Below are 24,326 nucleotides of genomic sequence, written 5' to 3'. Positions count from 1 at the left end.
AGCTGCCGTCACGTCTTCGCAGACGCTCACGGAGATGCCCTCAGCCCGGAGCAGGAATTTATGTTTAGCGCGCCGAGTTGAGTGACAGGTGTTGGCGGCGTGGAGAAAAGGATTAGCGGCTCCCGCCTCCGGGCCAGAACCTCGCTCGGGTCAGCTCAGGTACGAGGGTAAAAAAATGGAAATGTCTCCCGTCCCTTGGTTTCTGAGGAGCGGGAATTATCTTTTCGCCACGTGCAAAACTCGTTTTCACACGCGGAGCAAAGATGCATCTGCCGGCGTGGAGGTTCACCTTCAGCCTCGGCTCCAGGAGACCTCCTCCGCTCAAGAAGGAAAGGATCTTCTCGTATCTTCTTCGGCCTGTGTGTCAAAACATCTGATGGATGGAAGATGCCACAGCTTACGGAGCTTTGCTTATCACCTGTTCATGCATTCACACAGTTAACCATTCACTCATTTACCCATTCACACAGTGAACCATTCATTCACCCACACATTCACCTGCTCACACATCCATCCATTCACCCAGTCACCCATTCAAATTTTCACCCATTCTCCCAGTCAACCATTCACAGTCACACCTTCACCCGGTCACTCATACACTCATTCATACATTCACCATGTCACCCATACACTCATTCACTCATTCAGAAATTCACACATTCACCCATTCACACATTCACACATTCACTCATTCACCCAGTCACCCATACACTCATTCACACAGTCACACCTTCACCCGGTCACTCATACACTCATTCATACATTCACCATGTCACCCATACACTCATTCACTCATTCAGAAATTCACACATTCACCCATTCACACATTCACACATTCACTCATTCACCCAGTTACCCATACACTCATTCACACAGTCACATATTTACCGGTCACCCACACACTCATTCACACAGTCACATGTTCACCCAGTCACCCATTCACTCATTCATCCATACACTCATTCATTCATTCACCTGTTCACACACTGATGGCAACAGAGTTGCCATTTAACTCCGTATCTGTCTATCTTTGGATAAGAGGGTGAACAGTTGCAGGAGAGGATGAACTGTGTGTATAGGAGGTCCTGGACCACCATCTCCTTCAGAGAACCTCCTCCAGCAGGATAGTGGTATTTCTTCTACCCGAGAGGACGGAGGAAGGCAAAGACACCATAAACGCTCAGCCTTTCTTCTCCCTCCATCTTCTCCCTCCATCCCACGTAGACAACCTCTGCTTGATAGACATCATGGTCACCATCATCTCCTGTTACCGCATGAATATCATTCCAAGAACGTCCTGGAGACGGAGGTCTGGACGCCGCCCTCCGTGATGGAGGTCAGCGTCAGCCTCGGTGGTCCACAGATTCTCAGGGAGAAGAGCCGCTTCCGGCGTGGAGGTGGTGAGAAGCTGTAACGAGTAGGATCCCAGTGATGCTTCCTGTTCCGTGGAACCCGAAGTTCTCACAAATCAGAGTCTGTGAGGTTTTCTGTGCCTCCAGGACTCTGCTGGTCCTTCCTCCAGGACCGCCTCCAGGACTTCCAGCTCAAGGTAATTCTCTCCAACGGGGGTCATTTTCAAAAGTGTAATTGTTTTCATCCTTTGAGACGATGAGCTTCTTGTACCAACCGGTCTGATTATTTCAACGCCCGGGAGTTAAGATCTTGAATTATCTGTCCGTTCATTTATTCCTTCATTATCCACACCACTTATCCCCCACTTAGGGTTGCAGGGGGCGGAGCCTATCCCAGCTCCGATGCGGGAGAGGCGGGGCTTAACCCTGGACCTGTCAATCACAAGGACACGAGGCCTTGAATAAAGGTATGTCCTGTCCATGAAAAACATTATATTCATATGAGTGTGTGTGTGTGTGTGTGTGTGTGTGTGTGTATAAATATATATAGAGATAAGTAGTAAAAAGCTGAATCTCCTCTCCACTGGGTCAGATCAGGAGCAGCTTTCTTGGAGCAGGACTGCAGAAGACTTTGGGACGAGCGGTGAATCATCTCCAAGGGAAAAGAAAACAAGAAGTTCCCCCAGTGATCCATGACCTGGAGGAACGAGAACCTCCGCAGAACCTTCCGGACGGAGCCGGAGCTGCGTTTTGGCTTCTTTGTGGCGTCCTCTATCAGGTGGAGCCATGGCTGCGGGGATCCAGAGCAGATAACCCTCTCCCCCCATCAGCACAGTCCCTCGCGTGAGCTGCGTGATTGACATCAAGTGTCGCCATGGAAACAGCCTTCCCTGCCTTTGTCAACGGTTTGGCTTGTAGAAGCACCTCGGCATGTGAGATGCCGAGAAACGGGTTATGGACACCTTGTCTGCTCAACATAAGAGGTGGCGGTGGAGGCGGAGGTCCATCCTTGTCTGAATCACTGCAGCAGAAACACCAACTGACTTGTGAATGTTGGTCAGACAAAGGAGTGTTAGAAAGCATCTCCTCCTGGAGATCCATGCAAACATCTGCACCTGCAGCACGTCCTCCGGAGACCCCGTGTTTCCCGTCTGGGACATCAGGAGTTCTCCAGGTTTGGCTATCTTGACGGACTTGACAAAGGTACTCGTGTCTCCTTGCGTTCTTCCCTTGGTGGACGTTTCAAGGTGAAGGTGCGCTGGCTGCAAAACATCTCCAGCTTTCCCAGCAGCTCCTTTTCTCTCAGCCAATTAGAGCTGAGCAGGAGGTCAGAACCTGTGCGAGATGTTAATGAGCGCCTCAGGCCCCGAAATCCATCATGCACGGGTCAGAGGGCCCGGAGGCACGAGTTCTTCATCCTTCCGCATTATTTGCAATGTTATTATGCAGATGTTACATCTTGATGGAGGAACATGATTTCTCCTCCATCGTGGGCTATCGACCAAATAAACATCTTCGCTCTTTATCTACATGTCAAGATTGGTACTGATGAGGACCCACCTGGCCAGACCTCCATCCTGCACCTCCTCCATCCATCCATTATATTATTCCGGGGAACATCAGCCATCCTTAAAGGTCCTTGGAAGGAAAACAGGAAGCCCAGGAGCTCTGGAAGGACAAAGAGGACGTTGCTCTCCGCCCGGGACTCTGGAGAAGAAGAGCACCTTCAGGCGTCACGCTCCCCCCACGGATCGATAACGCTCCGGAGATGTTTGTCTTCCGGCTGCGGGGCCGGGGTCAGAGGTCGCGGGTCTTGGTCTCCACCTGGAGTTAACCCTGCTCTCGTCCCGGGAGACGACACTCGCTCAAAGAGGAGGGACCTTCTGAAACCAGTAAATATGAAGAGCCTTCAATATTCCACGACCTTCAATGACTGCACCTCTGTGTTTCTGAAGGTGATCAACCGCTGACCTTTGAACTCTGATGTCCCGTTAAGGAGGATCTCCTGTGAGCAGCCGCCGACAGCGCAGGAGCCTGGAGATGCACCTCCACTCGTCACCTGCCATCTTCTGGACATCAGGACATCTTCTGCCTCTGTGAATCTCCCGATCCGGGTCTGTCATTCTCTGTGACACGTGTCCTCCCTCAGGGTTTTTTCGGGGGGGGGCGGAGCCTATCCAGCTGGAGGCGGGGTTCACCCCGGACCTGTCAATCACAGGGTCACATCCAACCGTTCATCCTCTCATCCGGGGTCTCAAGTGAACCTGCATGTGTTTGGACTGTGGAAGGAAGCTGGAGGAACCCCACGCAGACGCGCAGAGGCTCCAGGAGAGGTGAGGAGCTGCAGGCTGGGAGGGAAAAGATCTTTCAGAGGTGAGAGATGAACAAGCCGTGCAGGACGAGTCATCAGCCGCCCTGATCGGACCGTTCGGAGCCCTGGGAAAGTTTATTCCAGGCTCCCGGCCTTCATGGAGGTCAGCCAGTGGCCTTCTAGTCCCGTGTTCTTCAGGGAGGCTGGGAGCTGTCAGTCCTTCTCCTTCCTCACCTCACACCTCCTCCTCCTCTTCTTCCTCACACCTCCTCCTCCTCTTTCTCCTCCTCCTCTTCCCTTTCCTCCCCGGGGATGGAGAGTCTTTTCCACTTGGTTTGCCGCCATCGATTCGGCCCGAGTTCAAAGATGAGTCACTCCGGCTCCGGACCGTCCTCCTCTCCTCCTCCTCCTCCTGTTCTTCTCCTCCTCTTTTCGTCACCCTCTCCTCTACCTCTTCTTCTTCTCCTCCTCCCCCTCTCCCTCCTTCCCCTTCTGCTTGCTCTCCTTCTCCTTCAAACATCCCCATTATCCAATTAACTATTAAAGTTAAATCCGAGTAATCAGATCGATCTGGACGCTCCTCAGAGAAGGAAAAGAATGGGCGTCTGCAGCCTTGGACGTCGTGCCGCAACCAGATTAACCGAGCAGGTGGTGCAGAAGCTTTGTCACATCAGAAGGTAAACACACACTGGAGCCTTAATCCTGTTAGCTCCTCTGTGTTTACCCACCTGTGGTCCAGCGAGCGGCAGAATCCAGCGAAACGCATTAATGGCATGAAGATGCCTCCTGCGGGAGCTCGGACCAGACGATTGGTCCGAGGAGAGGCGTCTGAGAACCGCCGATCGGTCCGGGAGTAGTTTCTATCTATCTATCTATCTATCTATCTATCTATCTATCTATCTATCTATCTATCTATCTATCTATCTATCTATCGCAAGCCAGATGGACTTTTGTCAATTTATCTTCTCGTTTGCAGCATCTAGGTGGACGTCGATAGTCTGGTTCCTTTCCTTCCGAGGGCGATGTTGACCTTTAGATGGACGGCAGGAGATACCTTTTATTTATTTCTCCCTTATTATCCAGGAAAGTCCAATTGAGATTAAAAACCTCTTTTTCAAGGGAGTCCTGGCCATCCCTTCTGCCCCGAGGTGGGTTTGACACGTCCTGTAGGAACCGCATGGGAAAGAAGATGATTGAAGATGACCCGGTGCTCGGCTCGGGGGAAACCAGTATCTTCCTCGGCATCAGAGCATCACGGGGTCACATACAGACGTCCAAGCATTCACCCTCTCATCCACACATCTGGACAACGCAGGGTCTCCGGTGAACCTCCTGCACATGTTTGGACTGTGGAGGCAGATATGTGGAGAACATGGAGATTCCACACCTGTATTCCCCCGGTGGGAATCCAACGAGGGCCCTTCTGGCGGCGAGGGGGCGGAGCTAACCTCTGCACCGCTGTGCTGCTTGTTTTGAGCAAGAGCTCAGCCAATGTTAAATTCCATAGGTGTTAAGAAACACATGGTTGACCTCCTCTGGCAGCCATTTTGGATCAGATCAATGATTTTCATTAAATTCTTCACATCTGGGAAGCCTTGGCGGACCCTGTATGTGTGTGTAATATCACAACACAAGGCGAGGTGTGTGCGCTGCAGCCGGTGGATTCCCCAAGCAGTACTCTGGGACAGTGTAGCGCAAACACAAACACACACACACACACACACACGCACGCTGGTAGCAAAACCCCAAACAGCGTTAGGAGCCAAGAAACAAATCCCGACTAAGGACCGGGAACTTTACTGCGTGTCATTTCCTGAGTGTGGTGCAGTGTGGTGAACATGCAGGGATGACACGAACCGAGCCTCTTATTGTTGTTTGCGTGTGTGTGTTTCCAGTGTGAGTCTGGGCAGGTGTGTGTGTGCAGCGAGGCGGATGTGTCGGAGTGCTTACTGCTGTCGCAGAGAGGTGCGACCGGGGTGTCGGGGTGAACCTCGCCGCTCCGTCCGAGGGGGGGGGGGGGGGGGGGGGGCCATAATGGAAAGGTCACAGGTTTGATCCCACAAGAGGCACAGACAAGACTTCCATTAGAGACGGGGCTGCTGTCTGCCTTCACGCCGCCGCAGGACATTCAGGAACAAAGAACACACTTGGGTCAAACGTTTCTACGAGCACCCGTCCAAATACACACACACACACACACACACAACACATCTTATTTTTTACTGTTCAAAGTTAATGGAAGGACTGATTTGTCCCGTGGGATGGAATGAATAATTCCCGCCTGTTACGCAATCTACCTCTAATGACTGATTCAATCCAAAAATTAGCTTCTGAGCTGACATTTGCCGGGGACTCGCCAAAGCTAATGATTAGAAATGTCACCGTATTTTACACAAAGGCTCGTCCTGCCTTCACAATAGCCTGGGCTGGTTCACAGCAGAGGGGGCAGAAAAATGAAACCGAAAGCGTTTACGAGGAGCCCGAAGGAGCTGCTCAAACAGAACAGTCAGTCAGGATGGATGGCTTTTATTAGAAACAGGTCAGAGAAGCGTCCTGCAGGTGGAGGCTGCTCATTTGATGCAGCAGCGAGTCAGTGAGCAACATAAACATCTGGGACGTTCGCGCACACACACACACACACCTTTGCTATTGAGAGCTTGTTAAAGTCGAAGCAGGGACGAATGAGCCCACATGGACGCACTCGGAGGGACGAGCTGTTGCGCACAATGCTGGACGGCCTGCAGCGTTAAGCATGCATGCACACACACACACACACATATATGCACACATACATACTATTGTATTATATAGCTCTGATTATCATACAGCAGTAACAGAAGGAAATATGCGCGGCATGGCGTGCGTAATACCCTGTGTTCACCAGGAGATCGTGGTCAGGCTTCTGCTTTGGCATCTTCGCAGGTGTTTGCTTTGCCACGGAAAAGGTCATTGTCACTTGAAAAATAAATACACGAGAAAGCGGGAGCGTCCTCTTCAAGTAAGATTGTGCGATGACGAGCCACCGGCCTCTCCGGCGATGAGGTGGTTCACGGCGGAAAAGCGTCAGGGCATCGCCGTGGAGACGAGCGTAGCGTCGGTCGAGACGTCGGGGACGACGGCGTGACGCTGGACGCCATCACTGCCTGAGAGACATGAAGAGGAGGAGGCGCAGAGGTTACGCCAAGCAGGGACGTTGGCCTGGATCCTCAGATCCCGTTCAAACGCCTCAGATACGGCGACGGATCTGTGACGCCAAGACGCTCAGAGAGAAAATCCGTGGAGCGGTTTTCAATTCCGCGTGTAAAACATCTCACCTTCAACAGTTAGATTAGAATACAGGGAGACAATCAGCGGCAGGTGATCACCAGACGGGACCAGAGGCCACCAGAGAAACCCGTGAGGGCTTTGCAACCCACGCCGTCTGATGATGGTTCTCATCCAAAGAAAGACTCATCCCGTCTGGCGATGACCTGCTACTGAAGGTCCTCCGGGTCCTGCTCGGCGGTCACATGGCGGCGGGCCGACTTGTCTCGTCTCCTTGAAGACGTTCCTCCTCTCACTCCGGAGGTTCTTCTGTTCCGACAAACTGCGTCTTTCAGTCTGTACTGAGGTCAGCGACCCACGCCGGGGCTGAGAGGAGGAACATATTCAAGCTGAGGAGCCAATGAGATCGGACAGTGGCTGACGGTGAGGTCACAGGGTGCAGCTGAGGGCGGATGTTTGACCTCATTTTGGTATCTACTGGAAGAAGTTTGCAAAGGTGTTTTATTTACGGATTCTTTTGGGGTCCGTGGGTGTGGAGCACGGTGGAGCTGGCCTGCTCCAGGTTCCACTGGCAGCGCTGCAGCAGCTCCTCACACTCCAACCTGGACTTCAGGCCCAGACAGAACAGCTGCTCCACCTGCACCAGACGGGAGGACCGGTTATTTCTTATCACTACAAACTCCGTCAAACTGCCTTTCGGTCGTACAAACAAAGCGACCGGTCTCGATGCAAATAATCATTTCCGTTTTTTTTCACGCGCCCGATGAGTCTTGTCTTCTCGTAAAGGATGCAGGAGCTGAGCTGAACATCAGAGGGCAACGGGTTAAGATAAGAATCCATTTGTCACAGCGGCTTCACAGGGGAGGAAAGAGAGCAAACAATAATAACAGACAGAAAATGCAAGTAAGGGTTATAGATACAGATAAGCAAAGACTATGTACAATATATACACGACAGAAAACAAAAGAAACGAGGGAAAGCCTCATGCGGGGAATGGTGTTAGAAAATAGAGGTGAACGGCAGGAGACTCAGGTTGGAAAAATGAAAGGATAATAAGTGAGGTGTCCTGGAAGATGTGTGGATGAAATATGAATGAAATCATAGAGAGAGGGAGGTCGGGCGGGTTAGTTGGCCTCCGTGCAGCTGGTGCCCCCGTTGGATCGACCCTTATAACCCGCTCCGCTTGACATCCGTGGAAGGCGGCACAGCGTGAGAGCGCCGAGGAGGTGCTCCAAACTCCGACGGCCGTGCAAAGAGTACCTTCAGATGGCTCACAGCCTGAGGGACGCTCCAGCAGTGCTTCTGCAGGGCGGCACGGCATTCCTCCAGCGTGACGCCGTGCACGGCTCCTTGGACCTGTTGAACCAGGTTAGGGAAATGTGAGGTCCACCTGCGGGGTAAGACCTGAGTTCTTACCCCTGTTCTCACACACACACACACTTCCCTTGAACGCAGCGTGGTACCTGCTCCGCGGGTGTGCGGCTGCTCCGGCGTACCTGTGAGATGATCTGCTCCTGCTGACTGCTCGGAGGGGCTTTCCGAACGTTGTTGTTGTTGAAGGAGGAGTTGGGCTTGGCTCCGCCCGGCTGCTGGATGATGGGCTTGACCGCCGCCATGTTGGCGCCTCCGTATCTGACCGGAAAGACAGAACCGGCAATATTTGCAAACGCTCTCAAGTCATCCGTGCCGGTATTTGGGTGTTTTCTGACTTCTATTAATTCTCAGAGGGAAGCTGAAATCCGATGTATGATGGAATTGATGTTCGGATGACCAACGATGAAGGACTGGCCCAGACACATCCCATAGTTTTCACTGTGAGTGACAGCGGCGGGCGTCAGTCTGACAACACTGCATTCAGTCGCCACGTCCCGTTTAAAGACATGTTCAGTGTTTCTGTGGACAGACAGATATCCCCGTGCCTCCACACACTAAGATTATCCACAGCGGGTGACGCTCACACTGCGGCTCGTGAGCACTGATACCGTGGGATTGTAAATGTGTGTGACATCTTTGCATCAAAGTCTTGTTTTGTATTTTAGTTATAAGAATACTAACGGATACATGAATTCTGCATCGGTCGGACATCGCGTCCGCTGTCAATGATTGTTTCCCCCATCAGCAGTCAACGCTCGCCGTTGCGGTCCGAAATCTAATGAATCCACTTTAGGGCAGTCGGAGAGCTGCGTGACTCATTTCCTGCTCCGAAAAAAATACTTTGTATTTTTAGTACTCGGCATTTTAGGGGTGTGACGGTGTTTGCAGCTCACCTCTCCCTGAAGGCGGGCCGCTCCTGCAGCGGGGCCGGGGGGCCCGAGGGGCCCGAGGGACCCGGGGGGGCATCAAACAGCGCTGACAACCCCTGGTGGAAGCTCAGCGGGTCCAGCAACGAGCCGGAGGAGAACGACGAGCTCGGCACGCTTAGCTGGGAGAACTGGGAAGGTCCTTTGGGAGGGGAGGAGGCGGAGGAGGGCAGGAGGGGGCCCAGCAGGCCGGCCGCCCGGCGGGGGGACACGGAGAGGGGCGGCGGGGGCAGCGCCATGGGGGTGACCGACAGAGGCGGGACCAGGGGGAGCGGCGAGGAGGAGCGGGAACCCGGCTGGGAGAAGGCGTGGTCCCTGGGGGGGATCTGGGGGGGCGTGTCCTCCAGCTCCAGGGAGATGGAGCTGGAGCGCGCCTGGGGGTGGGAGGCGTGTTTGGACGGACGCAGCGGGGGGACGGGGCTCCGAGGAGGCAGCACGGGGCGCTCCTCGCGGCAGGAGGCCGAGGACGGAGGAGACGTGGACGGAGAGGGGGGAGGGAGGCAGATCTGCCTGTGGGGCGCTAATGGGGCCAGCGCCATGGGGAGGGGGGAGGAGGGGAGGGAGCGGCCCGTCACCATGGGAACCTGCAGCTTCACCATCACCTACATCAACGCAGACAGAAGAAGGTAACGGGTGATGCACGCGCGGAGCGACATCTGGAGGGTGAAGGTGCACAGCGGCGGCGAGCTCCACCTCTCTCTGCAGCTCCTGGAAGAGATCCGCCGACTGAGACTCGCTCCGGCCGGCCTTGGAGATCACGGAGGGGGTCGGCGCCTCCTCGACTAATCCCCTGTTGATGCGTCGCACCTCCTGGTCCTCAGACTGCTCGTCCAGCTCGGAGGTGACCTGGTCGTAAGAGGGCTGTGGAAGAGGCCAGTCCAGGATGGAGGGCGTGTCCTAGGGAGGAGGAGGAGGGAAAATTATCATGGCAATTTACTGAAAAACCACCTGCGGTCTTTCAGTGTTTCATGTTACCTTTTTTCTAAGACACTGCTTCACCTTAAAGGACTAAACATGAACATTAAATTTCATGAATATTTAATGCAAAATGAAAACTAAAATCAAATTCTAACAAGGTGCTGATTCTGACTGCTCACTCTGTCCTTTGGATAGACTGCCTTCAGACGTCTCCACGACCAGGTCTCATCCACCTCCAACTAACACTCAGCCAATCACAAGCTAACCAACCCTCTCCTCTCACACCTCCTGTCTGGTCTTCCTCTAGACGTCCTCCACCCTCCGCATCCCTCTACCGTTCGGTGTCTCCAAACCAGACAAAATGGTTGTCCTCCGGTGAAAATGCCAAAGAAGCCCCTCGGCGTAAACCAATTCATCCACTAAAAACAAAAAACACACATTTCTGTGAACAAACAACCTCACTTCCTCAATGAAAGTAGGTTTGATACGGGATAAAGATGCGGAATGGAATGATGGAGGGCAAGAATTATTAATCACCATCACCGGCAGCCCTTTAATGAAATCTGAAGGTGCAAAAATTAATAACAGCAAGATTAATTAGAAAAGTGTCAGAAAACACAGCATCAAACGTGCTTCCAGGCGGCAGCGGGCATTCGTTGCACACCTTCACAGAGAGCACCGCACCGCAGGAGATCAAGGGTGGGCTCAATTACAGCTGAAGTCCAAAGCAAAGCTTCGGAGCGTGAAGGAGCTGGCGCTCCATCAGTGGACCTCACCCCTCCACGCCCAGCAGCCCGGGAGAAGAGGCGGTTCACAGCGCGGCGAGGCTAAAGGCTAGCCTGCAGAACCCCGCGAACATCTCCCAGCGCAGAGCATGTGACGGGACCGGCGTTGACTGTGCACCGGCACGTTTGGCCGCGGAGAGGAACCAGACGTCCCTCCGACCTCCTGATGCCTGTCAGGGTTACGACTCCAAGGTTGAGTCAATGCATCTGGTGGTGTGGAACCACCAGGTTTGGGCCTTTGGTTCCCACCCTGAGGAGAAAGCGGGTCATTCCAGTTTCAGGAGCAAAGCCCAAGTAGATTATAAGAGATGAACATTTACTGACCAAGTGGAAGGATCCATACCTTCTCCTGGACCTCCTGTTGTTTTGTCAATTTGTGTTTTTACTTTGTTTTTACTCCCCCTTCATGCTGTAGTGCCGGCAGAGCATCCTGAGACATGACCTTACATCTCTTTTCAGGCGGGACTTTATCTGTAGCTGTGAGCTCCAGGTGGCGTCAGCCTGGCTGGGTGTTGGATTAGGGCAGTACCTGGTCGCTATGGTTACGCTCAGTGTTTGCCGGGCTTCTTCGATAAGTCCGGTCTGATGGTCATCCAGGCAGAAAGGGGTTTGAGAGGAGCCTTCCCTTTACCGATCTTATCAGCAGAGAACGGTCTCGCCCGATAGACATCTTCAGTGTGTTGGTTGGTGATGGACATCCTGTTCATTCACAGCGACACCGCTTATCATGCTAACAGGTTAGCAGGGTGGGGGGGGTTGGACTAAATCTGGGCTATGATTGGGCACGAGGTGGGGTTCACCCTGGACCAATGTCAGGACCACATATAGGGCCATCCAACCGGTCACCCTTTCACTCATTCACACATCTGGACAATGTGGGGTCTCCAGTGAACCTCCTGCAGGTGTTGGGGACTGTGGGAGGAACCCGGGGAACCCTGAGGAACCCCATGCAGACACGGGGAGAACGCGGAGATGCCAGACAGAAAGGCCCCCTGTGGGAATCCAACCAGGGTCCTCCTGCTGTGAGGAGGGTTAAGGATGGAGGATGTATCCGGCCAAGAGTTCCACAAGCCACCTTTAATAACTAATATTGAATTATGAAAATCTGACATACTTTCGCAAAGACGCATCAGGATTACCAGGAAACGCTGTTTGTCCAAAAAAAAAAGAAACAATGTATTCAATAATCAATAGTTCCTGATGTCACCTTTTAAATAAAGAACTGAATGTGACATTAAAGAAGGACTGAATTAATGAATGTTGACTTGTTGGAGCTGCGGTTTGTGTTTGACTCTACCTTCAGCGTGTCCTCGTCCGGCTGCTGCGTCTCTGACAGCGGGGAGGGCGTGGTGGAGCTGAAGCTGTCGTCGGTGAAGTCGATGAGAGACACCTCGCTCCTGGCGGCCGGCACGCCGCAGCCCTCCCAAGGCCGCAGCTTCAGGCCCAGAGACACGCCCAGCCTCCTCCGAGCGGACGAAGCGCCCGCGTCGTCCTCGTCCTCGTAGTCGTCCATCACCGAGTCGTAGAAGGGCTCTGGATGCGGGTCAAGCGGCGGTCAGGGAGGAGCACGTCTACTGCGCTTTGGGCCAGACATACAAACGGGAGGGGGGGACTCACTCTTCAGGAGGACAGCGGGCTGGGGGGGCCGGGGCGGGGGTTGCTCTGGCGGGGAAAGTTGTTAATTCAAGCACAGGTTACATTTTCACACTCAGCACTGATCAGCAAGCTCAGGTCTTCTGAGGATTCCGGAGGGACGTACTCTTGGCGCGGTTGGGAAGTTTGGTGGGCCTCGCGATGGAAGCGTCCACTCCGAGGACATCTGGAGGGTCCATGGGGTTCCCCAGGTACAGGCTGAAGCAAACAAGGGGGGGGTCAGTTAGAGCGCCGCTCGACATTTGGCCCGGCCAGATACGGTACCGTGCTGCCCCCTGGTGGACAGAGGCTGCTACAGCAGAGCCACAGGGGACATGTTGGCCCACTCCGGTTTGGGATTTTAACAAAACGCTTATATTTTTTTGCGAAACCTAAAATGTAATCCGTTATGATGGTGCTGCAAAATATTTACAATTTCAGATACCGTTTGCGACACGTGTCCTAAAATTCTGCTGGTGGATCACAGAGCCAAACATACAGACACGCAATCATTCCCGACAACACGTCATGTGGACATACAACTATGGAGCCTCAACAGACGCTTGAGTCGGAACGGAGGCTTGGACCTTCTTGCAGTGAGGCAGCAGTGATAACCACCGCTGAGTTACTTCATGTGTTAGTACTACAATTGAAACTGAAGTTCAGACTGTCGGTCTCCTCCCTGAGCATCTTCTCAGCGCCGCTAGAGGTGGGCGAAGGTGTTGTACGAACCTGTCTATGCGGTCCGCGTACCCCCAGCTGCGGTGGGGGTCGGTGTCTCCGTGTCCCGTGTGGATGAAGGAGTGTTTGAGTGGCTGGCTGATATCGTGCGCGGACAGACCGGCCACTGAAGTCACCACGTGCCTCGGGAACTGTCCGAAGCGCAGCGTCCTCCTGTTCTGGCCTCGCCACCAGTAGTGCTCCGCCCTGGGTGAGCGGATCGGGACGGACACAACCGTGTTTGTTTCGCTGTACGGCTTTGTAACAACACAACAGCACACACACACTCTCGCATTGCACCAGTTTGGGTGGGACTTTGCAACTATTCTCCCTCTCGCTCTCTCTTTTCCTACCCGGTCCGGTCGAGGCAGAAGGTCCCCGGCACTGAGCTGGGATCACTCAGAGGTTTCTACCCAGTAAAAGACAGAGTTTCCTCGCCACTGTCTGACTGCTTGCTCCTGGGGAACCTCGAGCTCCTGAAGCTCATCCTAAAGAGTATGCCCGATGACCAAAGGGTCTTGGTGCCACAGTACAATTTGACTCCACTTGATTTGGAAGTAAGTACATTTAGCAAAAACTATCAGCAGCGTGACAGAGGTTTCTTCGGTATTTTTCAGCGATCAGGCTGTTTGGTATCCTGTTTCAGTTCATTTTCTGGAATTCAGCGGGTCTCCAAAACCTCTCCATTCTCCAGGAGACCATAAACACGAAGTGGCTGCATCTGTTTGGCCGAAGAGAACGGATGAGAGGCCCTTGCTGGGCTTAGACTCATGGTGATGGAGATACAACAGCTGTGTGGAGGACCTTCAGCTGTCAAGCTTCTCTCCTGTGACTACCGTTTAAAAGAGCTCAGGCGTTCCTATAGGCTTCACATCTGACAGCCTCTGTCACCTTAGTCCTGAGAATATCCCAGAAGCAGCTTATCCATCCTCCCCTCTCTGGATAAGATTCTCTATGCATGAATAGCTGCTGGGAAAGCTGTGTCCCCTGCAGACACTAACCCCTCGTCTGCAGGCATCATCACGTTTCGGAAGATTGTATGAGGCTTATCTTTAACTCGCTTTATTTAACAGACCCTACTCATTCCATGAGAATCACCTGAGTCACCGCCGTGTATCCTTGACGTTTGGCACGAAGCACCTTGCTGTGAAGATGTGGACGATTACGTGACCAGAAATACACGCCGACTGTAAGAAATCCACTTTTAACAGGAGGTGCGTTCGTCCTATTGTGCGATGAACGCGCGCGCACATGGCAATGCTGCAGAGCTGAGAGGCGGATCGCACGAGGGAAGGTCCCGCGCACATCTGAGCGGACAGCCAGTGTACTGACCTCCCCTCCACGATGGTGATCACGTCGTTCATTTGAATCTGAAGTTTGTTGTCCTCTTCAAAATCCTGCAGAGCCCTCATGTCTGTAGGCATGGTCTGTAAAGCACAGAGCAGAGGAACCGGGAGCATTCACTCATTCACCCCTTCATCTGGGAGACATCTTACAGGGTCAGAGGGGGTCAATCACAGGGACTCAAAGACATCCAACCATTCGCCCTGTCATTCCCACGTCACACAGACATCCCACAATTCACCCTGGCATTCAGAACCTGCAGAATGAATGAATGAATGAAGAGACTGAAGTAGCGATGCACGAAATCAGGCCTGGTATCATCGCAGTCAAACAAAACAAAAAACTATGTTATGATTCTCCCTGTCGATCTCCTTCGGACTACACGGAGCGGTACCTCCAGCAGGAAGTCTCTGAGGGCGATGAAGGTGGGCCTGTCTTCGGCTTTGGGGCTCCAGCACTGCAGCATGACGTTGTAGATGTCCTGGGGACAGTCGTCCGGCTTGCACAGCCTCTCTGCTTCCACCTCCAGTTTGTGGAGGATCTACACATACACGCAAAGGAGACTCATTACTGAGCCTTTTGGATATTTAAAGGACAACTACTGTGAAGGAGCCGGTAAAGGTGGAGTGGTGCGAGCACCTGGCTCCCGGTGAGGCCCAGCCATGGCTCTTGTCCGTGGGTAAACATCTCCCACAGAGTCACCCCAAACATCCAGGTGTCAGACGCGTGAGAGAAGGTACGGGTCTTCAAGGACTCTGGGGCGCACCTGGGGACAAGCAGGGACAACCCACGAGATAGGAGATACCATTTCTGATGGGCTTGCTCAGGTAGCGGAGCTGCAACTCCTCCAGCCCCGGTGTGATCCCAAGCTGAGCGTTATCTGCAGGACATTTCTGGATGTGTATTTACGACTCTATAAACTGTGAGCAGTGGAAGCATGACGCTCCAATACCAACACCACCTAACCCTGTCGGCCGCCATTACTTCTGCAAAAGCCACCCAGGCTTCCTGGCCTCCCGTGGCCTCTCATGGCCCCAACAGGCCAGCTTTCTCCTCGCAGAACCTCCACGTCTGCCAATAGCAGGGCAGAAAGATCCCACGAGGCTCCTCGGGGTCAGTGGGTGAAACACAGCACGTCTTAAAAACCCCAAAGTGTGTTTTAAATTAAAGCCATTCAATGTCCTACTTTTCTACTGATGGTTTTTACTGCACGGGCTTCATCAGTTTTATGAGTGAGACCAAAGCTTCAACCTGCAGGGCGTCACCACAGCTGTTCATACTACGGCTCCAAGATTTAATCATCAAGAAGGTTCCAGATTGAGGACATTGCTTCCTTTAAAAGATCAGCACTATTTAGACGCTTCAGTGATTTATCGACTAAATTACAAATCAACACGAACAGTCTCCGTGGCGCATCTGTCAAAGCGTGCGTCGGCGGAGACTAAGATGACTCAGGATGACGTCTGAGAAGATGCGCTGATATGTGAGGGATTTCCCCGTGTGGGAGAAGACCTCTTCTCACCATGGGAAGGGAACTTTGTGGCCTTCCTCCATGACGTATTGGTCGGTGTGCGTCGGCAGCGCCCTCATCAGGCCAAAGTCCCCGATCTTCACCGTGTCACTGGTGGACAGCAGAACGTTGCGGGCCGCCAGGTCCCTGTGCAGGAAACGCCGCTGCTCCAGGTAGGCCATGCCGCACGCCACCTTCACGTTCGGACGCGCAAAAATGTCAGCCGAGATGGTTCACCCGTGCGAACAGGCGCAACCCATGATATAAATGTACAAAAAAAAGGATTTAAAAAGGGAATGGGCGCGTCTGTTTACGGTGACGACCGACCTGCACGGCGTAGTTGCACAGCGAGGAGATCAGGATGTGACCCTGGCGCTTTCTGAGCCGGTCCAGAAGAGAGCCCAGCGGAGCCAGCTCCGTCACCTGGACACATGGAAAACCACCTGCCTTAGCATTAGCATTAGCATGTGGCTGCATGTGTCAAAAGGCGAGGCGGTCACCATCTTCATGGGCTGCGTGAGAACCACACCGTACAGCCTGATCAGGTTCTGGTGGCTGAGCGAGTGCATGGCGTTGACCTCCCTGATGAAATCGTCCAGGCCGTCGGAGTCCAACACGTCAGCCTTCAGACACTTCACCGCCACGGACAGCTGGAGCACGCGACATCAACAGATACAGCAAGAGAAACACCGGTACCTCTTTCAGGGTCACTTTAATCAGTACGGCACGCTTTGGAAAGGTTATTCTTGAGAAAAACATCAACCTGAAAGAAAAATATTTTACATTGCACGCACTGGATGAGTGACTAAGCTATTTTGACGCGCTCCTCACCACTCTGCTGTTGGGGGCTGTCCATTCTCCTCTCCGGACCACCCCGAACGTCCCGTCTCCCAGACGCTCGAACAGCTGCAGCTCCGACTCCCGGATCAGGCAGGTGAGCGAGGCTCCCGACTCCCCGCTGCTCGGGGCCGCCCCGGAAGCTGCGGCGCGGGGGGTCGGCTGCTGGGGGTCGGCATCGGGACGCTTCACCGGGAACACCTGAGGGAGCGCAGACGGACACGGGTTCCAGATCAGACCTTTTCTTGGTCTGGGAAAAGGACAAAGGATATTAGGAAACTCAAGAGTTACTTGCAAATCAACACAGCTCAAACACCTCACTGCAATGCTGCTTTTTGGAGTCTTTTTAGAAAAAAAGATGTGCTCTAGCCTTGGTTGTGTGTGTGTATGTGTGTGTGTAAGGGTCTTGACCACATGGATTAATTAATTTAAGTTCCCTTGACTCCATTCTTTTCCAGGATGTTGTTCAGCTCAGCTGCTTCTTGCAGGTCCTCCTCAGAGCAGGTGTTTCAGAGGTCCATCAGATCCCGCCTCTACTCTTCTTCTTTCTCCTAAATTTTCCGCAGCCTGTCCTTTCTGTCTCTCTGTATCAGACTCCTGCTTCCTTCTATCCAGAATCATGATCCACACGGTACCTGGACCTGCCGGATGCCACTGGTGTCAAAAGTGCTCTCCCGAGAAGAACCTCAGTAGCCCCGTCAGATCCAGAGACAAAGTCGCACAGCTGCCTGAGTGCAACTAGTGTCCTTCCTTGTTGACGGTCTCCACTTTGGTTTATCAGCCTGAACAGGCTCCTATCTCTGCAGAAGAGGACCGTCTGCTGCCTCTCAAGGAGCCGCTGATCCGAATCACTAAGCCGTCGTGTTCCCACGTCTGTGTCGAAGCCATCTCTCCATCTGGGAGCGTGGTCATGAGGAGCTCACAGACATCTTAGTTCCTGGAAAAGGACTGATGTTTAGAGATGGCGGAGCCAAGCAGTGGCCGACGGGTGCTGAGCTGAGGGCTTCCGTGTTCCTGCTACGGCACGACGTGGACCGATGTGTTTTTTCCAGCAACTGTAAAAACTGACTGTAAATCTCCGACACCAACACAAGAATTACAGGACATTCATAGATTTCATCCCCGAAAAGAAAACAAACACAAGCAACAAAAAAGTATAACTCAGTGACGATTACTTTCATTCATTGCTAACCTGGCAAAACTTTTTACTGAATGTAAGACCTTTTTAAGGCCCAAACACTGCATTCTAAGGCGGTTTAAGACTCACAGAAGCCCTGCAGCCTTTTAAGCAGAGCTGCACTGCTGGCATACATTAACACCAGCCAACATGACATTGAAGACAATCTGTACCGTGAACGACGAAAAAAAAATGATCCCATCAGTCAATAGGCTATATTCTCCTGATATGAAATAAATTCGCCTGAGCAGGCCGTACGAATTGGACAGCGTGTAGCGCCAAGATAAGTAATAACACCTGCGGCACAGAAAGGCCGGGGAGACTGCCTATACCGGAAATTAATGGTGCGGAGCGGTTTGCAAAAGACGAGGTTAAATGTGATAGAGGTGTGGTTCGGCCGAATATCTCTCTGCTGATGGAGGGATACTCAACCTTGCTCATCCAGGACTTGCGTTTATAAAGAGCTCGCCTCCTCTTAACTGCCTCCCACAGCCTCCTCTGACCTGAAAACACATCATAACAAACACATTTACATCCCCCCGCCGACTCAAATATACATTTTTATCAAACCGTAGCACCCACCCGGGCGGCCCATGCCGATCTTCTCCAGGTCTTCATTCTTGACATAGTCGAAGTGAGAGAGCCGTGTGACGTTGAGATCATCGCGGATCCGCAGTAAGTACTGCTGCAGCTGGACGTCCGTCAGCAGCTCCAGCAACCACGCCGTCCCGTCCTCATTCTGCATCTGCAGGCACACGACCCAATAATATCTAAACATCTATATTTTGGATGAGCCCTCAGTAGCGGGCAACCACAGAGCAGCGTCCATGGAGCTGTTAGGGGGTTCAGCGTTTTGCTCAACAGAACGTGGGCAGGCGAGGAGGAGCTCAGGAATCGAAAACGTTTACTTTACGTTCACGACCGCTCTGAGCACCAGAGCCACCCTTCTACCAATGGATGTCAGTTCGTGATAAAATATAGCGATATCCTAATTTTGCACGTTTTCTTGCAGGTAAATAACTGCACCGTCGGGATTTCCACACGAGTAAATAAGTACCTTCAAATCAGCAAATGACAAAACAAAAGATTTAAGAGAACTGATGATCTGCAAGACACGACGGCGCATCTGGCAAAAGAGACCTGAAATCAACAATGAAAAACTAATAATCAGGCGTGTTAACCTAGAGGTTGTCAGATTGTGATTCAAGAGCAGAATCAGAGATGTAACAAGGATCCTGTCTCAGCCTTTAACTACAAGAACAATCATTTCTTCCTCTGGTAGAAATATAGAGCCATAGACGGGCGTTCTCAGACCAACCCCGAGCATCACCGTGCAAACGCTACCGCTGGCATGATCTCCGCTCGTCCGCTCACAACTTCAGCGTTTACCATTTGTCCGCCGGCGGCCGGAGTCCTCCTCCTGGCTCGCTCCTCTCCGTCGTCATCGTCCCCTTCTCCTCGGGCGTAGGGGAGCCGCTGGTACACGTAGCTCTCGCCCATATTCTAATAGCTCCGCTGCCTTTTTTTTTGTCCGCGCCTTTGGATTCTCTGTCTAGCTGCTATTTTGAGGAGGTGTTAGCTCCGCCGCCAAGCTCCCCCCCCCTCCCGCCTCCGCTTTGCTAATCTCCTCTCGGCTCCATGACCTTCTCCGCTGGATCGATACGGACGCGTTCTCAAATACGCCCCGGAGCCATTCGACGCCGTTCTCCCAGCTCGCGCCGTGCAGGCACTTCACCTCAGCGCATCATCTCCGCATCTTTGCAGCCACGAGCTGTTAATATTCTGACACCTCGGTACCTCCTCCCTCCCTCTCTCCATCCCATACTTTCCTCCCTTTCAAGCTAGAACGACTCTGCCTCCATCGCTCTGGCACAGCAGCTGAGCCCACTGGCTGATGGTAAATAATTCAGCAGCTCTATCATGAGGACGCGAGGGAGGGAGATCTTTGGAGGCAGGGTGGTGAGAAAATGCGGATACATATAGATGTCGGATGGATCGGCGTGCGACTGGATGAGCACACCACCAAAAAGAGGTCTATCTGAGAGATGTTCTACGTTAACCGCAGTAAGATGGGAAAATAATAGGTCACGCATGCAAGCTAGTATGAAGTGATACCAAAGTGGAATGATGACGCAGATATTTATCTTTGACTGGATTTCTTTCTTATCAAAAATGTTCCCTTGTTGCAGTGCGTGAGGTACCGGTCCTTCGTTTGGAGACATCGTCCTACATGGAATCCGCTTGGATGCAATGAAGGCTCAACAACGGGACGTTTATCGTGGTGCCTCTATCGACACTGCCGTCTTCACTCCCCACATGTATTCTCCCAATATTTCCAAGGTTCTCGCGTTTCTCACCCATGATGTTGCCGTTGCTCAGATTTGCAGTATCGGTCAACATCAACGCCGCCTCCTTCTATTGTGTGTCCATCAGCGGCACGTCTGGTTGGTTGGCCGACGACTTGTCAGTCTGGACATTGAAGTCCCGGAAGGTCTTTTCTCAGTCGTCCTTAACACCCTTAGGATACGTCTTCCATTTGTCCTTCCTGAACACTATGGCTGTCGCTTCATTATGGCACTCGACGTATGCGTTTCCTTACTGCAATTCCTCTGCCAGGATCAGCAGTTCGGTACAGTCTTTCAGTCAGGCTTTTTCTGGTCGCTTGACAGTAGAACACCTGCGAACGATTGCTCGTTCTACACAATGGCTTTTTAGGACTCTCTTCTTCTGTGCACTTGGTTGTGGTGGACTTTCCTTCCCTTCCTCTTGTGGATTTAATTTGTCTGTCAGATACACAGGTAACTGTGGCTGCCCTGAACATCTGGAATGGATAACTCAACCCGTCAGTGATCATCTTCCAACCCTTCCAGACCATCTGACCACACTGATCCGGCCCAGATGATATCCCAATGTTGTTGATCCCGGTGATGCAGGTCAGTGAATCGGTGTCTCGTTCATGACCCGGCGTACACCTTGACGGGATCCGTGTACAGTTGGAAGCTGTGGCTGATGGTCACCTCCCTTTGGACTCAGTGCAGTATAGTCAATCTTTGTGAGGATCTGGCTTGGGTGGTTCAGAGCTGTGGGGAACAGCAGCAGGGTTACAGCATCACATTGTTGAATGCCACACTTGGTGGCAGCCTGTCCACTTCTCTTTGAACTGGTCTCCAGACTTTTTCTTCAATAGCCTCTTTTGAGTTCTCCATGAAGGGCCTCAGTGTCTTGTTGATGTTGTAAACTTCCAAGCACTGCACAGTGGATTTCCTTGAAATCAATCCAAGCAGTGCAGCAGTTGCACATTTTGCAGTCTCAGGGAGATGCTTCATTGACCAGTAGCCGGAGCTGACATCCCCCAGGTATTACTATCAACTCCCTTCTGGGCTCTGTTTATGTACCGGGCTCTGCTCCTTTCAACTTTGCCAGCAGGAGCTTCCATGCAGACCAAAGGCCAGCAACAGTCTGGCAGCTGTAATGGTTGCTAAATCAATTTCTGGCTTCCTGCGGTGCACTCTTAGATCCATTAGCCACTGGGCATTGGTATTATGGGTTGCTTCCTTCTCCCATATGCTTCTACATGACTGCTCCCTCTCAGTCCTAGGTGGACCCATTACCAAATGACCTTGTCACCAAGAGTATACTTTAGATGGTGACCTGGAGAATGCTCCACTCATTCTTTCAGTGTCTCTGGAGGAGGGTAGCCAGTGACCTTTGCGCCACCGTCTTTAGTCACTCGGGAATAGGCAGAATGCTGTACTTCCTAATCGTCCCTTGCATCCGCTCACCATTCGGAAAGGACAATTTGTTCGTCGCTGCAATCCTGTGCTCTCTGAAAGTCCGACACGTGTTTGAGGAAGTGGTATACTCAAGGACATATACAGTGGAACAGCAAACGCAAGAATGGCTGAAGCTCTTGGCGAGAAATCTTTATCACCACCACCACCACATTCCCCAGGAGATAAAGACGACTGCGTGAAAAGAAACAGAACAAAAGCAACGGCTGGTCGGAGGGCAGGATGACAACTTTTGATCTCTGCGTAGAAGTTCTGAATTGGGAATGATGCATATAGAACAGCTAATTTTAGCTTCCGTCCGCTGCCTGGCCGTGATGTGGTCTGAAAACACGCTGCCTCGCTTTGCTCTGAACACAGCAGATCCAGCTTGGTACAGCCAGCAGCCTTGTTGTTACAGACCAACGACTCGCAGACTTGAACCACCGACTAACTACACGGGCCTCTTTAAGATGTGTAGTCCTCTGTTTTGTGCAGCGCTGACTAATAACGCTGACGAGAAACATCAGAATGACGATCCAGCAGCAGGAAATCCCTTCTTTTGCAATCGACTGATACGATCCTTCCCCCAGAGGCCTCTTTGGAAAGGAAATGAATGAATCCATTTTGTCGAAGCAGAGCCCACATCAGCTCATTTAGTAACACCTGTAATCGTGAATCTACATGCATATTCTCCGGCTTACTTTCTATTAAATGTCATTAAAAACCTTTTTTGTGTGTTTTGAAACTCTTTGCAGACTCTGATTGTATTATCTCCACATCCGACCCCGGAGAACAAAACGACAGAAATGAAAAGGTTTTGTTTAACAATGACTCAGTTATCGCTTTCGTGTTGGTATCTGCGTTGGAAAATAACAGTTTCCCAATGCAGACCGATCAATATTGACTGACAGCTTGTCGATCCGGTGGATTCCACCGGTGATTGTGCCGACTACGGTAGGAATGAGGGTTGGGTGTTTGTGAGCGATCCCTCGAGGAATACCTTTGCAACTTTAACGTGACTTCTTACTCCTGCTCAGGAGCTTGACATGACTATCCATCTCCTCACACCGTTAGAGACGTCTCTGCTTTCCAGCTGCAGAAGACTTTAGTTGGAGGTCCAAGCGTCCTTCTCTTCTATCTACATGGATTCTCCGCGGGACGGTTGGTCGGGCCGTTCTCACCCTGACGACGGCTCATTGAGGACGCTCGGGTCACCTGGACACCACGGCTGCACGGACGCCAGGCCCTGCAGCGGAGAAAGGGTCGGGACTCACTTCTGTGACATATTTAACTCTAGATGAACACACACGGGAATATTTGGATCACTATTGTGGCGCAGGACATGTAAGAGATGCGAGCTGGAGAGTGCATTAGGGATCGGCTCGGAGCGCCTTCCTGCTTGCAAAGATGAAGACGTGGAGGTTTGTATGTGGGATTTGGGTTTGAGATTCGGGTAGAGGGATGCTGAGGTTGGAGCAGCCAGGCAGGGGGGGGTCTGGAGGAAGACCAAAGAGGAGGTTAGATGGAAGCAGATGACTGGGTGAGATGTAGGGAGAGGTGATCCTGAAGGAAACAGACCAAAGAAGAAGAGTGAGGATTGAAACCACAGGAGGTGATAAAGGCAGGAGGAGGATGCAGCAGCTCCAGGTGCGCTGCGCTCTGTAAGCTGATTATCTGTTAGCCTCCTTAAAGTCCAATTCCGCTGTGAACAGTAAAAGAGCCCAAACCGAGGCTGGCGATTTAAAAAAAGGGGATGAATTCAAAAAGTGAATTATTACCAACTTGAGTTCCACGGTAAATTAACCGTGTTTCTCCCGGCGGTCGCGAAGCCGTTGGCGGCCAATGAAATCCACCTACCGGCGGGCGGAGGCTAACGGTCGCTAGGTCCCGGCGGAAGATCCCGCCTCTTCGGGTAGGGCAGGCGGCTTCGCCGGGGGTCGGTGGAATTCGGCGGGACGGTGCTTTCCAGCCCTCCGCCCCTCGATAGTTTCGGAACAGACCGCCGGAAAACCCGACACCCGCGGCGTCACGGAGCGTGGACGTGACGTCGGATGCACGTCAAGCTGGCGCAGACGGAAAGCGACTCCACTTCCGGTTTTCAAAATAAAAGCGGAGCACTGAGGCTCGAACCAGGGGCTCTATCAACTGTTAAAAGTAGTGTATATTCCTAAAATATAATTTGTACTTTGCCATTACAATATGTTTGAAAAAAAATCAAATCCCCATAAATAATTACTTGTATTGATCATTCAAAGAAATGCCATATGTGCTTTATACATTGATCATCAGCTTCCAGGGGCGCTGCTGCCAATCCAAGCTGATCCAAGGCCAGAGGAGACACTCATCCTTTCATACCTGCACAGTTCAGCCTTCACCAGCAGGCACAGTGGATTGGAAACCGGAGAG

The 24,326-nt window shown here is 52.2% G+C and overlaps 1 protein-coding gene across 5 annotated transcripts; it reads right to left on the bottom strand.

Moving 5' to 3' along the window:
* Window positions 1-6,172: 6,172 nt before the first annotated feature.
* On the bottom strand, window positions 6,173-23,948 carry tnk2a (tyrosine kinase, non-receptor, 2a). 5 transcript variants are annotated; one of them, XM_086150812.1, is made up of 21 exons: window positions 23,778-23,948; window positions 22,921-23,166; window positions 18,733-18,895; window positions 18,583-18,653; window positions 16,968-17,174; window positions 16,637-16,786; window positions 16,464-16,559; window positions 16,149-16,330; window positions 15,266-15,392; window positions 15,021-15,167; window positions 14,615-14,709; window positions 13,295-13,489; window positions 12,690-12,781; window positions 12,548-12,592; window positions 12,228-12,463; window positions 9,921-10,124; window positions 9,195-9,829; window positions 8,424-8,559; window positions 8,188-8,283; window positions 7,437-7,564; window positions 6,173-6,806 (listed from the first exon to the last, which is right to left on the bottom strand). In XM_086150812.1, the coding sequence occupies exons 3-21, from the start codon at window positions 18,893-18,895 to the stop codon at window positions 6,800-6,802; spliced, it is 3,012 nt and encodes a 1,003-aa protein (XP_086006938.1). In that variant the 5' UTR covers window positions 22,921-23,166; window positions 23,778-23,948; the 3' UTR covers window positions 6,173-6,799. The 5 variants fall into 5 exon arrangements, with proteins under 5 accessions (XP_086006938.1, XP_086006939.1, XP_086006941.1 ...); XM_086150813.1 differs by lacking the exon at window positions 23,778-23,948 and adding an exon at window positions 23,699-23,717; XM_086150815.1 differs by lacking the exons at window positions 22,921-23,166; window positions 23,778-23,948 and adding an exon at window positions 20,508-22,878.
* Between the last annotated feature and the right edge of the window lie 378 nt (window positions 23,949-24,326).

Source organism: Fistularia commersonii, chromosome 8 (assembly GCF_037954325.1).
Source record: "Fistularia commersonii isolate RoL2024-O1a breed Wild chromosome 8, RoL_Fcom_v1.0, whole genome shotgun sequence".
NCBI classification, from domain to species: Eukaryota; Metazoa; Chordata; class Actinopteri; order Syngnathiformes; family Fistulariidae; genus Fistularia; species Fistularia commersonii.
The sequence above is the reverse complement of the archived record's forward strand: the minus strand, read 5'-3'. Positions and strand labels throughout refer to the sequence as shown.